At 43.5% G+C, this 14,651-nt stretch overlaps 1 protein-coding gene across 3 annotated transcripts in view; it reads right to left on the bottom strand.

Moving 5' to 3' along the window:
* VRK2 (VRK serine/threonine kinase 2) overlaps positions 1–14,651 on the bottom strand; it is a 36,705-nt gene that overhangs the window by 3,265 nt on the left and 18,789 nt on the right. For all 3 annotated transcript variants that reach the window (XM_066316579.1, XM_066316582.1, XM_066316580.1), the window contains exons 9-11: positions 5,760–5,880; positions 3,969–4,027; positions 2,603–2,787 (exon numbers count right to left, since the gene is read on the bottom strand). In XM_066316579.1, the coding sequence (XP_066172676.1) occupies positions 2,603–2,787; positions 3,969–4,027; positions 5,760–5,880 (365 nt within the window). The remainder of the gene's footprint in view (positions 1–2,602; positions 2,788–3,968; positions 4,028–5,759; positions 5,881–14,651) is intronic.

Genomic DNA, 14,651 nt, shown 5'->3' on the forward strand with positions numbered 1-14,651 from the left:
AAATATTTATCCAGGGCCAAAAACCATGGTAAACAAATTTGGGAATTAATGCAAATAATATTTCATCACTTCTCTTTGATATGCAACTGGAACCAAGAATCAGGATATAGTTACTGCTATATTTCTTAGGCCACCTCAAGATTAGATTGAGATACTACAACAGGGAGCGACATCCTAAAATCCATAAAATACTCTTCACAGCATCAAGGAGCTGGTGCTACAGGAGCCTCTGTTACAGTGCTCACTGCTCTTCAGAAGGGAATGAGCCCCAAATCCCCTCATTTCCTGTGTCCCAAACTGGTACAGGAGCAATCAGATCAGCTGGAGTCAGATCCTGATCAAAAGCAGCAAGTGAGGAGACAGTGGCTGGTCTGCAGTGGCTCCCACTATCCCAAGGCTGTCTCTTCAATGGGAGAAGTGTTTGGTGGAGAAGAGAGGAAAGGGAATGCTGAGATGAAAAGAGTCAGGCCTAGGATCACTCCAGGCAGTGCCACAAGGCGATGCATTGGGAAGAGCCTGACTGTCATCCAGCACTCAGGGCTGCAGCACCAAGTGCCCCAGGCCACTGAAACATTGCATTTTCTGAAAATAGCAATAATTCCAAGAGAGTTCAGTTACTTGCCCTCTCTACTTGTATTTGGGTACTCCTTAAATCCTTAGACTAACCCTAAAACTGCCTTCCTGCAGCTGCTTTGCAGCAAGTGTTTAGAGGAAACTGGCTCATGTCAGCAGCAGAATGGCTGAAGGACCAGGCTGCAGTAACACACAGGTGATCCTGGTGCTCTCACCGCTCCAAGAAGTGAGACACTCGGCGCTACAAATTTCCCTGAGAAAGTGCTGACAGGTGCCCAGATTTAGTAACACCCAGGCAGTCCCTCTGATCCTGTTCCTGGCCATCAAACCCAATCCCACTGAATCCTGCAGCACAGGAATGGTGATAACTGACACTCCTCAACCAGGGATTTTCCAGGGGGGTGTGACTTGCAAATATCCAGTGCTGCAGCAGCTCCTGCAGCCTGCAAGGCTGGATCGTCTTTTATGCCACAAACTGTAGAGTCTTTGACCAGGCTTAAGAAGGAAATAAATTTACTATTTAGTGTCTGAGAAATCAAAGACTTGTGTGAAACAGAGATCCAGCAGGATCAGCTGGAGATCAGTTAACAGCTACCTGATGCTCTGAGTCAGTTCACAAAACAGTGCAAACTTAAAAAAAACTTCTCAAATGACTAAGGGCACAGTGGTGACCATCACAGCCACACAAGTCCCATCACCAAATTAGCTTTTGGTTGTGTTAAAATTAAAAAAAAAAAAAAAAGAAGTAAAAGCAGAAAAGTCAATAAAAGTGCTAAACTAAGTATCTGTAATTACCAAGATCAAAACCCAGTGCCTTTTCATTAAACATGAACTTCTGTTCTTCCTTCCACAATACGTAAATAGTGCTGACAATCGGTTTGCGTGGCACTTGCTACAATAAAATCTAATTGTATCATGAGAGAAAGGTGACAATCAGGAGATCATGAAAAAATTACAAATTCTCACTGGTGGTTAATTAGCCATGCAAAACCCCCTCAAACAGATATTCTCTTCTATTAGGAATGATTACTATGCAGGCCTACAGATGTCAATACCACAGTCATTCAAATACTTCTTTCCCTACTAATTGAAGGTTGTAAAGCTCTGGTGCCAAGGTTTTGCTTCCAAAGAGCTAATTTATGACTAGAAGGATATTTTATGTCTTCAGTTGCAGCAGCTACAAAACTCAGCAAATCAGAACCATCTGTGCACTGATACTTGAATCACCATTCATCTCGCAGCCTATCAGTCACATTAGTTTGCATCCTGCATTCTTGGCTCACGTACACTTGTGATGGTCCAAAGTTCACCAGGAATATTAAAAATGGATGGGACCCTGACCCTGCCTTATTGCACAGGCCCCAGAGCCCTGCACGGGGCTGCTGCATACGGGCACTTTCACAGCAACAACGGGACTGACATTTCCCAGCAGAACTGATCATTACCTCCCTCTCTGCTTAGGGAAGCTGGGCTTTATTAACTTAGAGCACCGGAGGAAAAGAGCACAGGAGAGCTGTCACTCGGAAAATCCTGTGCCAGTGCACACCAACAGCACAGCTAAAGCCACAGGAACATCTTGTCCACACCGGGCTGCAGGAGGATAAAGGCAAATGACAAAGAGCAGCCTGAAAGCAGGAAAATGAATTAAATGCTGTCACTAATAAAGGTAACTTTGCTTTTAATCTGGGACGAAGGAAAAACCTGGCATTCAGGCTCATCTTCAAGATGTTAGTGAACAAAGTGCTTGAGTTCCCCATTATCCTGAAAGTAAATCGTTCTCCACAGGCCTACTGCTTTGAAGTGAGAGCCTGTGGGTCAAAAGGACTCATGGCAGTTCTTCCTCCTTGAGGGTTGACATTCCACTTTTTAGCAAAGCCAGGGGAAACAGGAATTAACAAACATGGTGTATTTAAGGCCGAAGAACTGCTGTGTCAGTCTCATTTTGAGAGCTTTAACTATTTCCTCCTCTCCAAGAGGGAAGGCTACGGGCAGGAGCTGTCAGAAACAACCCCAGAGCTGTGGCACTCACTCTGGACACTTTAGCAGCACGGTGATTCCGTGTGCACGCTGCTGCCGCGGAAAATTCCAGAGGGCCGTCGTAGCGCATCCCACTTGACTCCAGGCCATCCAGCAGGATTTTCTTCAGCACTTGATACTTTGGCTTCTCAGCATAAGCTAAGCCAGAAACAGAGGCCAGAAACTTGGCTACTTCACCTGTAGAGCAGATTTGACTGTGAGTCTCACTGACTGTAACCCCGGAAGCTCAGAAAGAATCTGATCCCAACACGGATTCCAATCCTCTGCTGCCAAACGAGACAACACAATTTCAGCTGGAGACATGCTCAAAACACAGAACTGACAATGTCTTGTCTTTCTGGGAGGAGAAAAGGGAAAGACAGACTTAGATAAACAAGACAGACTTGAAGTGCTCCATCTCGTTATGTTCGTGCACTAATTCCCACACTACTGACAGCTACCCAAGGATAAAAATTAAAATATTTTATCAACAAGCATTGATAGGTCTGTGTAAAAGAGAAAAGTCTTTGATAGATCACAATATCCCTTTAAATATTAATTACTTTGAACAGTATTCTTTTAATCTGCATAAATACTATACTGGGAATGCTTTGGAAAAACACAACTTTCTTTTTTTTAAAAAAACTTTTTTTACTACTATTGTTTTTCTGATTGCATCCCAAAACAGTCCAACAGCAGCAACATTTTTCCATCAAGTGGTTCAAAAAACCAGGGAAACCACTGAATGGGCAGAAATAATGCTAGTAGGAAAAACATATGGGGGGTTCAAACTTTTCTTTCAGCTGAAGACCCAAGTGTATCCTAAAACTGGAGTGCTACACCAGATATTAGCATCTGGTCAAATCCCAGCAGGAAAGATTTATTAAATATGTATACACATAATGAATAAATTTCACCTAATACACACTGCATTCCAATAATTCCAAGACAAAAGTGCTAGGAAAATAAGGGAATAAATCAAAACTAGATACTGACCTTTGGTGCTTTCCCTGGGTTACTTTTGTATCTCAGGGAAGGGAGAAACAAGACAAGACAAACTGTGCATCCATTTGCTTTTTCAAACTCTGAGCACTGAGCAATAAACCTTTGGTAGACAGTTGCTTACTATTTCCATACCAACAGCTACTTCTGTTTCCAAGATAGTCACTGCTTCTCAATACCTTGGATTACATATGGCCAGGATCCCTTATGTCACTCCACAGGATACATCACAGACTGCACAAGAGTCTTTTTTTTTCAAAGACTTTGTTCGATTTGTGTTACTTTCACTTCTCTTCTGCTCCCCCCCAGCGTCAGACATTGAACTGTGTTTAGGAAGAGGCTGAAGAGCCATAGAGTACAGGTGCAAGTACACTTACTGCAGCTGCTTCCAGGAGGATCCCACCTCAGCACTGAATCTGGGAGCTCATCCATTAGCCTGAAACAACACCAGAGTGCAACAGTTTAATACGTTTTTGAAGCGGGTGATTCCTCATCTGGGATTTAGGAGGACAGCAAGTCTCAGTTCCAAAGGGAGTGGACCTCCAGGATAGCTAATGATTCACAGGACTGCTTTAGAATCCAGATCTCCCCTCACCTGCTCCACTTTTAACTCTCTGCACGCTGCTGGTTTCACCAAGACCAGGCTGACACCTAAAACTGCATTTTAAGTTTTTCTTTGCACATATTTTAAGATTTCTAGAAGGATAAACAAAGGCCCTTGGAGCAAAATGGCTCGTTCTGATTTAATACTGATGATTCGCATTTCTATTTTGGAATTTAAGCAGCAGTTCTGCTCTTTCTTCGTATCACTTAGCATCACGTCCTCTGCCATGGAGCACATGGCTGTGAAAGGCACACTTAGGCACAGCAGGGCCACAGAGATCACATCACCTAAAGTCCCACACACCTCATAAACAGTAGGGCCACAGGTGTAACTCCTGCCCATCCAGAAAAAAGGAAGAGCAAAGCAGCTGCATCAATTCCTAAAACCGGGAATAGCACCAGCCCTCACCTTGGGCATTCCAGCACCCACAGGAACATGAAAATTAAGACAGATAACCCGGGTAAGATACCTAATTCCAGGAATGCAATTCATCAGAGTAAGAAGATATTTCTGATAAGTGGACTCTGTGTAATTTTCTGAGCATTTCCTTGAAGCCTCCTTTTACTCAGCATCCTGGAAATGTGAGCCATCCAAGGGTTAACGGAAAGGGAAGAATCAGTGGAGCAGCTTGATTGATTAAATGGATTTCCCATTGAATTGTATAAGTGTTACCTTGCAGGGGTCTGTGTAATGATCAGAACTTCTTCAGGAGAAATATTAAACATAGCAGAGGGCTTCAACATCCCCAGCTGCACTCGCTCCATGTGCAGGCTGCAGCTCCCCTTCCCTGTGCACTGATTTGGGGGATCAGCCAGCCCCAGAGGCTGTGACCTGCCCCACTTAAAAGTTTGCTGCCTCCTGCTATTGTGATGTTACAGTTCTGGGTAACTCCTCTGCTGTGGAGCCTGCTACAGGTAACTCCCTCCAGTCGCAGCTGGGAGGGCAGAGGAAGAAAACACTGATCCTCTCTTGCTCTGTGAGCTCCAAGTCATGCTGGGAAAAAGGAAAGGTTTCCACCAAGCTCCTTAGTGTTTTGGTATTTAATTGTTTGCAATGGCAGTAGGCTTATGTAACATTAAAAACCAGAAAAACATCTGAAAAACGGTATCATATAGAAAGTTAAATAAATTGAGTGCACATGTGGAAAAACCTCCAAGAGATGTTTGTACCACGGTCTGTACAAAGCACCCGTGAAGTTTAATGGAACCACACAACAACCTTCTGTATGTGCACTAAGGCCTGTGCTAATTTACAAATGTTTTCTTGGAAAAAAAGAGAGTATTGGAAAAATATACAGCAGACAAAATGCCTGTGTACTGTGTACTGGAATCCATCCTCTCCTTACAGCAGCACAGACATAAACATGCAAAGGAGGGTAGACATGCACATAAAGTTTCCATTTTAACTGCTTCCAACATCTCTCTTAATTAAGGAAAATTGTTTCAGCTTTCTCCTAAGGTGCTGTTCTACACCATGGAGAATGGTGTTTCCCAGAGCTGGCAGGCAGTGAGGATGCTGCAGGACTCCAGGCTGGCGTGCCCATGTGTGGGGGGCTTGTCCTTACTTTGTTTTTGCAGTCTGGACAGCTACAGGGTCCTTGAGGTTCTGCTCCCAGGGCAGCTTCCCACACAGCCACTGCAGCATGCAGTAGCCAAGGATTTCAAGGTCACCTCGTCTGGATGGGGCTAAAGTGTGGGGGAGGGGGAAAGAGGGAAAAAAAAAAGTACAATTAAGAATAGGAACCTCTTCTTAGGAAATAGAAAAGACTTTGATTGAACTGGTGCTGATGAAATATGAAGAAGTCAAATGGGCAAAGTGTTTTGTTTGTTCAGCTGTATTAGACCTGAACCGCCCCGGCATTTGGCCACAGGCCACAGACAGGCAGTGACTTGTTCCTGCTCAAGTGAGGGTCAGCTTCCTCACCTCCTCCAACTCCATCCTTCCTCAGTCTGGCCTGTCACATGGACTTGATCCCCATGGCCTCTGACATGATCCAGACAGCCCATAACTGAGTACCAACACTTTCTCAAAGAGCCAAGCAGTAAAACAAAGAAATAAATGTCTGCTGCTAAATTGCTAACACATGTTCCAGGAAGTCCATGGGGTCCACATTGGTCATGCAGGGACTCCGTGAGAGCAGACTAAACACTGATGGCCTTTCCTGTTCTCCCGTGGAGCCGTTTGAACTCGGATGCTGGGACAAAACTGCCATCTAGTGTGCACTGACTCACCAAAGCCTGCTCCCGGCTCCAGCAGCGGCTGCAGAGCTCTGCACAACCCAAAATTCAACTTGCTGTTTAGCAAACTGCAGAGTGAACTTCCCACTGCTGCTTCCAAAAACGAAGTTATTTCAGGAACAACTTACTCTCTGCACACCCCAGGCGGACACAAATGCAGGAGACAAAATTAAATCAAGAATTAACCCCATCCCCGAGCATCATTTACCCAGAAAAGGTTAATCTATAGATTAGCTTTTCCTAGAGAAAGAGGGAGGGGAAAAGTGCAATACCAACAGAATTGCTAGTGCTTGCTGCTACCCTGAGGAAACCAAACTTGCTAAAACTGAACAAGCAGGAACACTGCAGGATTTCTTTGACTTGCAGCCTACGGTTTGCACGTCAAAACCGCATGGAATCTGCAAAACCAGAAACTGCCCATCATAATTAAAGACAGACTGATGTAGAAGTTAAATTTATGCTTTTCCAAAAGGAATTTGTGCTTTCCAAGAAGGAAAGAAGAGTTCAGACTTGTTTGGCACTTTTTATCCAGTGTAAAGACCAGTAGCTGAGCACTGTGCTGTTAATCCAGCTGTAAACAGATATCATATTTTATGGGCTTTCATTAAATAAATTCCAGAAAGTCACTCGGTGAACTTATCTTTTAATTTAAGAAGTCATCTGCTAAAAGCCATGGTGCCGACACATCATAACTGTTCCTTGTTCCTGTACACACATTACTGTAAAAGCAGCAGATTAGCTTTTATACATTCCCTATCTTAACTGCTCTCAGGCTTAGGATTATTAAAGGCCCCTGGATCCGACACCGCTGCGCTGTCCCTCGGGCGTCATTTATTTTCTGCCCTGGATCCAGCAACGTCCTAATGCAAGACTTGGCTCCCATATTAAAATAAAAACACAATCTCTACCACTTGCTGTTCTGTAGTGGTTTCTCTGGCCATAAATCTCCCGATAACCGTGGAACAATTCCATTCACACACATGTGTTCACAACTCCTTTTTTCCATTATGGCAATTCCAGATTAGATCCACATAAGCCAGCGTTTTTGACTGCAGATTCTCTAATTTTCACAATGCCTTGCTGGCACCTGTTTGTGTGAGAGAGGCTACAGAAAGAAGCCTTTTGAGGAAAACTGTCAGAATGGACTTCAGAATGGGAATTCACTGATGTACATCTATAAACAACAGCAAACCAATCAGATTTCAGAAGTTACACCAAGATAAGTAGTTTTTCTGACAAAGACCCAGAGATTAAAAGTTTCTTCGCAGTTTGGGCATGACTAATGACCTTCTCTCCCACCTGCAGCTCCTGGGACAAAGCCACGACAAACCAAGAGCCTTGGCTGACACCTGCCCAAAGCCACAGCAGGCACAGAGACAAAGAGGTACGTGGAGCTAAGGCACCCCTGCCCTGCAGTAACAGGAACTGCTTCACAGGAGACAGTGACTCCCCTATCCCTTCATCTCCCAGGCCACCACAAGGGCAGTTAACACAGACATTTACATGGGGGTTTTGTAGAATCACATGAAAATGTCAGCATTTGATTCTTTGGCTGTACTTGCTTTTTTTTCTCTGTGCTCCATATAAGCTAAATCCCTCAATCTTTTCAATCATTTAGATTCTTGTTAAAAAGTAATTGATTAATCTTTAATGAGTTAGTATTATCTATGGACAATGGAATTATTAGATTTTCATGTCAAACAGAGCACTAATAGATAAATTTCAATGACATGTTTACTTGCAAAAATAAATCTGCTCACACATTTGAAGATTACAGGAATTCTTGATAAACATCAACGGAGAGAAATCAATCTGCCTTCACTTTAAATATGACAGTTGGGTGAAAATAAAACAATTCTGCTTGATAACCTGTCACAGTTACAAGAGTGTACACTCCAACCAGTACTTATTTACATCAAATTCTTACTTCTCTGCTAAAAAACTTGCTGTTTTTTTTTATTTATTCTTTTAATAGCTGTTTGATTTCTGCATTTCTAATCATAGGATTTTTTTACTATTATTTTAGTCTCATATGAAGAAGTATTTAATGGGAACATATTGGTGGTATTTTATTCCCCAATGTCTTTCCAGTTTAATTTCTTAATTTTAAGGCCTGATTCTGTTCTCAGTCCTACCAAGATAAATCAGGAACAACTCCACTGAAGTTGATGAACTCACAACCATATCAATGAAATCAGAGTTTTAAATATGCCACAAACATATTCAACACGCAGGCACATGGTCCAATAACTCAGAATAACTGATGCAATCCACCTTGGAAGAAAATAGATGATGTATTGCTGTACACTGAATTTGGCAGCTATCTCCACTCTAATGTATATTCAGATTATTATTTCCAAATAGATCAGGGAAATCACAACAGCCACAATATGCTCTCAAAACTCCACTACTCCCACGAACTCTTCTGAAACAGAAGTAAAAATGGGAGGTTTCTCTATGGCCTCTGTTTAGCTGATTTTCTCCAGCCATTTGTAAAGATCTAACAAGTGATAGATGAAATATTCTCTAACTTTTAATTAGCACTGTGACATGATAATTTTACTATTAGTGATTTATTAGATTGGAAGCTTTTCATAAACAGGATCATTTTGGTTGCTCATATATTGCACGGATGTGCAGTGGCACCTCCAATTCCCACTGGCATTACAGAACATGAATGTATGGTAACTCACACCACAGCCAGTAATGCAAAAGATCATACAGGAAAGGAGGGTTAACATGACATGGTGAAATACAATTATGATAAAAATGTATCCTCACAAAGTGGTATCACTTGAGGCTGAGATGATCAAAAACCAGACAAATACAAGACTTGACAAAAATCAGTGCCTCTATTAGGGGTAGGAGAAATGAAAAGACAAAAAAAAAAAAACAAAACCCACCAAAAAACTCAAAAGCAGAAAATTAAGTATTCCTTCCCCAAGGTCCTGGTCAGTGTGAAGAGCTCCCTGCAGCAGGATAATGACTGATGGAATAAAGGGTGGCTCCACAGAAGAGGTTACAGAAGTACATTAAGTTAATAATATATTTTGGTGCTTGGAGGCCATTCCACAGAGTTATCCAGCCTCAGCCAGGGCAAATGCCAGCCAGGAACCATCTCTGCTCTCCTCATGCCCAGCCCTGCACTGCCTGCTTGGCACATTGCTCAAGTACTCCCTGACAACAATCACCACCAGGGACTGCTGGAAAGAAAACTCCATGGCCCCATCACAGCTGGAGTACAGCTCTTCCAGAGAACCCAGTCTGTGACATGGCAGAGTGACATTTCCTGTGCCAGCCATGCTCTCTCTCCTAAACTGGGATCCTACAGATACACTCTTTATGGGCTGAACATGCAAAACACAGCAGAGCTGCCAGCAGGGCATCATCAGGACTGGTGGAATGGGATGTGCTGAAAGAGAGAGAGTTGGGGTCCTGCTCTGGTGGAGAGAAGTTTATGTCGTGGGAAGGCTGGAAGGTGCAAGGGAATGTCACCACCAGTTCTGGGTGGAGATAAAATGGTGGTGGCAGGAGATGCCGGTACCTGGTCGGAAGCAAAAGGTTCCAAGCTTGCAGTAAGGACAACATGTGGCAGAAGAGTGGGGACAGGAAGTTTTATTCTTCTTTCATATCTGTGTAGTGGAAAAAAAGAATCACAGAGGTAAGAGCCTGACAAGTAGGGGTGGGAAAGCAGCTGAGATTCACTACCTTTCTGAATTCCTGGTGTGGAGGACAACAGCCAAAATTAAACAGCCCATTCCCGGGCACAGTCCTCAGATGTGAAAAAGTTGTAAATGCTTCTCATCTTATTTTTGCTGCTTTTGAACATTCCTGGCAGCTTCCAGAGGTGGCTGTAGAAGCCTATCCAATCTTTTCCTTGCTAGTGACTCTTTCACTTTACAACCACCTCCTGCTCCCTCCTCTGCTGGGCACACATTTCTAATCCAACTCTCAGGAATTAAACCATCTTTTTATTTATTTCCCACTGCAAAGTTCCACCCATTTTTTGCCAGACTGGTTACATTTTCCTTTTATTATTTAGGATTTACAGTTTGTCCTGTACACAGTCTTTGGGAAACACATATCAAACTGCAGCAGATCAATAATTCATTTGACCAACCAAAAAAAAAAGAAGGAGAAAAAAAAAATCCAACAGGCTCCCCTCTGAATCCTAACTATGCATGGACAGATGCCAAATCAACCTCTTGATCCAGAACCACTCAGAGCTCTGTTTTCTGGAAGCAGGCTCCCAAAGAATGTGTTTCCAGGCAGAGGTGTTTATATTTCTGCACCTCCTTCTGCACAAAATAAACCCTGCACGTATTTTAGTCAGTAGAACAGAAAAATGGCCAAGCGCTGAGCTGTGTTTTTAACAGCACAGAGCAGCTCTGCCAAAGCAGCGGGGGAAAGCAGCACAAGGGCTGCAGGGCTTTCCCTGCCATCAGCCCAGCACTGGCACTGCCCTGGACAAACCCAGGGCCCCAGTTCTAATGGAGCTCGAGGAGCACAGTGCCACAATAACCCCGTGTGAGGGGCACGCAGAAGCCTGGCCAATGTCCCCACTCCTCTGGGAAGCAGCTTTTACTACTGCAGATGCAAATATCAGTCCTGCACAGACTTCAGTGGGGTCTCTACTGATGCAAGAGATGGCAACACGGCTCAGAGTCACCGTGAAATGTTGGGAGAAGGGAGAGGACTCAGCTTGGAATCGATGGCAAACACAAATATATGCTGGAGGGAATTCAGCATAGACACTTCATACTCTTATGTTCATCAATGATAGCAAATTAAAACTGGGCTTACGCACTCAATGCACAGGACTGGAGTATTTAAAAGAACCTCAATATGTTAAGTGCAGTAAATCTCCAGAGAAATTAGGTATTGACTGCATGCCTCAGTGAGAAGAAATTCTACAAAAATCCATAGGAGGCATTGATCCAAATATTACTTTTTAACACTAACTATGTAACAATTTTTTAAATGTACACTGAGTACAGATATAATTCTCCTTAATTATCAATCAACAAACCAAAATGCAATAGTGTTTATACAGGCTGGTCTTTAAAAACTAATACAGCGAGTACACTCCAATGCAATGCTAAAACAATGACGCAGTCGTGCCCTGAGAAATCTGCATCAGAATAAGAAGGGTTTCAATTTCAAATAGCCACAGGCTGGTTGGGATGGGATCCTGCCACAAACCCAGGAACGCCAAAGGTATGGGTGGGCTCCTGTGGCAGAGGCCAGGCTGAGCCCTACTGGGCTCCAGGAGAACTCCAAAGACAGCTCAAGGATGCAGCTTCCATGGGAACAGCACATCCCACTCGGCCTTACCAGAGCTTGTCTGAAGAGCACAGACCAATCCCAAAGTGTTTCCCTGCACTGGCCACGGGGTGGGAACCTTTCTGGACCTCAGTGGACTGCACAGCTCTACACCTGGTGAGCTCCACAGAGATCCTGGGGAATAACCCAGCACACAGCTGGGTTAAACTCTCCATTCAACAGAAACTCTCCCGTTGACTTAAATTACTGGGAAGGGAACGCATTTGACTGCCTCTGTGCAAGGAAGGTATCAGCTCCAAGCATCGTCAAGAGGCTCTTTTGAAAGCTACAAATCCCTAATTTTGTTAAAGCTTCAGCATGTCCCTCAAATCACTGCATGTATTATTCAGTAGCTGCTTCATGAGCAAGCCAAAATGTTCTCATCTGTCCAGCTCAACGCAGCCACTAATGCTGTTCAAGTGCTCTGAGATATTTATGTTGCTACACACATGCAGGAAATGCCCGCTGGAAAGGATCTCATGTAAATAAAATAGCATTAAAAAATTAGAACAATATTCCTGGAGTATTGAAATAACAAAGTACTCCACTCTGAAAAGCCGGGTGACATCAGAATGAAGGCTGTCTCTGCACCCACTGTTTGCCAGCATTCTTTAAAGACTTTTAAGAACACCTCACCTCACTTTGCACAGAAGACTCCACCACAAGTGGGGAATCCAGGAGACTGTTGAGCAAAGAAGCCCTTTGTCTCAGCTGCTGGAAGTCTTTCAGCATGCTGAGACATCCCTGTGCCTCTCAGCCTCACACCAAGAGAGCAGGGAAACCCATTGCTGCTCTCTGCCAGCTGAATCCATGCAATCTCCAACAGAAGCTGCCGCAGATTTTCCCTGGGATGTTGAGAGCTCTGCTGCAAATGGGAAACTCTGGCAGTTTGACCTTAATGGATTCAGGCTGTTTGCCATGGTTTAACCCCAGCCACCAAATAAAGTACCACACAGCCATTCAACCCCTGCCCCTCTCTGGAGGGACAGGAAGGAGAATCAAGGAAAAAAACTTAAAATCCACGTGTTGAGACAACAACAGTTTAATATTTGAAATAGAATTTTAAAAATAATAATAATGAGAAGGAAGGTAAAGAAAGGAAGAAACCCTGACAGGTAAGTGATGCACAACAGAGCTGTTCAGCACCACCTGAGCAGCAATCAGCCCCTCCTGGCCAACCCCTCAGTTTAACCACAGGGGTATGGAGAATCCCTCTGGTCAGGTCAGCTCTCCTGGCCACGCTCCCTCACGGCTCCTCGTGCAGCTCCTCACTGCCAGAGCCCGGGGAACTCGTCACTCCTTGACTGAAGGTAAGCACTGCTCAGCAGTAACTAAAACATCCCTGTGTTATCAATGTCATTCCCACCCTAAATCCAAACCACAGCACTGCACCAGCTACCGGGATGAAAATTAACTCTGTCCCGGACAAAAGCAGGACACCATCACAGGGTCAGAACTGGCATTCCATGTGAAGAGTTTGGATGCTCTGCAACACATACCAGATCCCACATCATGTTCTGCAGTCTCTTCCAGCAGGAGCACCAGAAAAATCTGTGGATTTTCTGTTTGCAGCTATCAAGCAAATACTTTTCAAGTGTAAGGGGGGGGGTAAGCTTCCTCAAACTATCTTTCTGAATAATTTGTTTTGTGGAGTTGTCTGGTTTTAACCAATTCCATCATGACTTTAGCTCTTTGAGGCGCTTATCTAAGACACAGGTTGACAAACTTACCTCATGCTTCCTCTGCACACCTTTTTTCACACAAGTCTGTAAAATGTCCCTGCACTTTCAAATAAAAGGAATTATCTGTCCTGTACTCACATACCCATCCACAAACACTACCAAGTTGGCTGCTGTAACTATCCAACAGCCAAATCCCAAATATTCCAGCTTCCACCTACTCTTCAAAGAGCATCCACATCAAACACCAGTGCACAGCCACACCATTCATAGTACCAGGCAAAGCAGGCAGAGGAGTCAGGTCTCCAGAAAACACCCTGCATGCTTGGGAAGGCCAGAAGAGTCCAAAACAGATGCTCTCCTCACCACAAAGTATTTTCTAGCAGGTGAAATGATGCAGTTGTCTTAGCACGAAATACTTGCCAGTCTTATTTCATTTTTCCTAATGACCAGAGTTAAACGACTGCAGGTTTTAACAGCTCCGGCAAATTATCAAGACCCTCTACATTACATGGTCAATGGTCCTTTTAATAGAAAAAGCAATAATATACAGTTGTTTGTGCCAACTAAAACTCGTTAGAAAGTATTAGTTTAAGGTAACAGTTCAGCAGCTATTAACAAGCACAGATTCCTGCAGTTATCACTCGTGACACTGATGCTCACCAAGCTGGCAGCAGCAAAGCATCATCCCTCCTGCTTGAGATGATCTTGGGGACGAAGGAGGGGAAAGGGGAAAGAAAAGTTAGCAAAATACTCTTTTGTAGCAAGAGTCAAAGTTTTTCAATAATCACCATTTTTTTCACTAGCATAACATTAGAATTGACTTTTTCTCTTGCTGACATAGCAACTAAGAAAGTTGTGTTGCATTGACCATATTGATTGTGAACAATGCAGCCATCAGTGGGACTTTACACCATGTATTTTCAATATTGACCTCCCAGTCCCTTTTCCATGGCTCTATGGGTCTGCTATTGGATTTGGACTGCAGTGTAATAAACAGCTAAGGTTTAATTAATGGTAAATGAATACAAGACATAGGTTATGACTTTAACTAATTAGGGAATTGTTGAATTAAGTCTGCCTTGGAATGCAAGGCAGTACAATCAATATCCAATAAAAGGACTATGTATGTAATTTACCTGCAAATGTGTTTCCAATACCATCAAAGTGAGTTTAAATAAGTAAGATATATGAAAGGCTACTGGAAAAAGATTTCAA

This window comes from Sylvia atricapilla, chromosome 3, assembly GCF_009819655.1.
Source record: "Sylvia atricapilla isolate bSylAtr1 chromosome 3, bSylAtr1.pri, whole genome shotgun sequence".
NCBI classification, from domain to species: Eukaryota; Metazoa; Chordata; class Aves; order Passeriformes; family Sylviidae; genus Sylvia; species Sylvia atricapilla.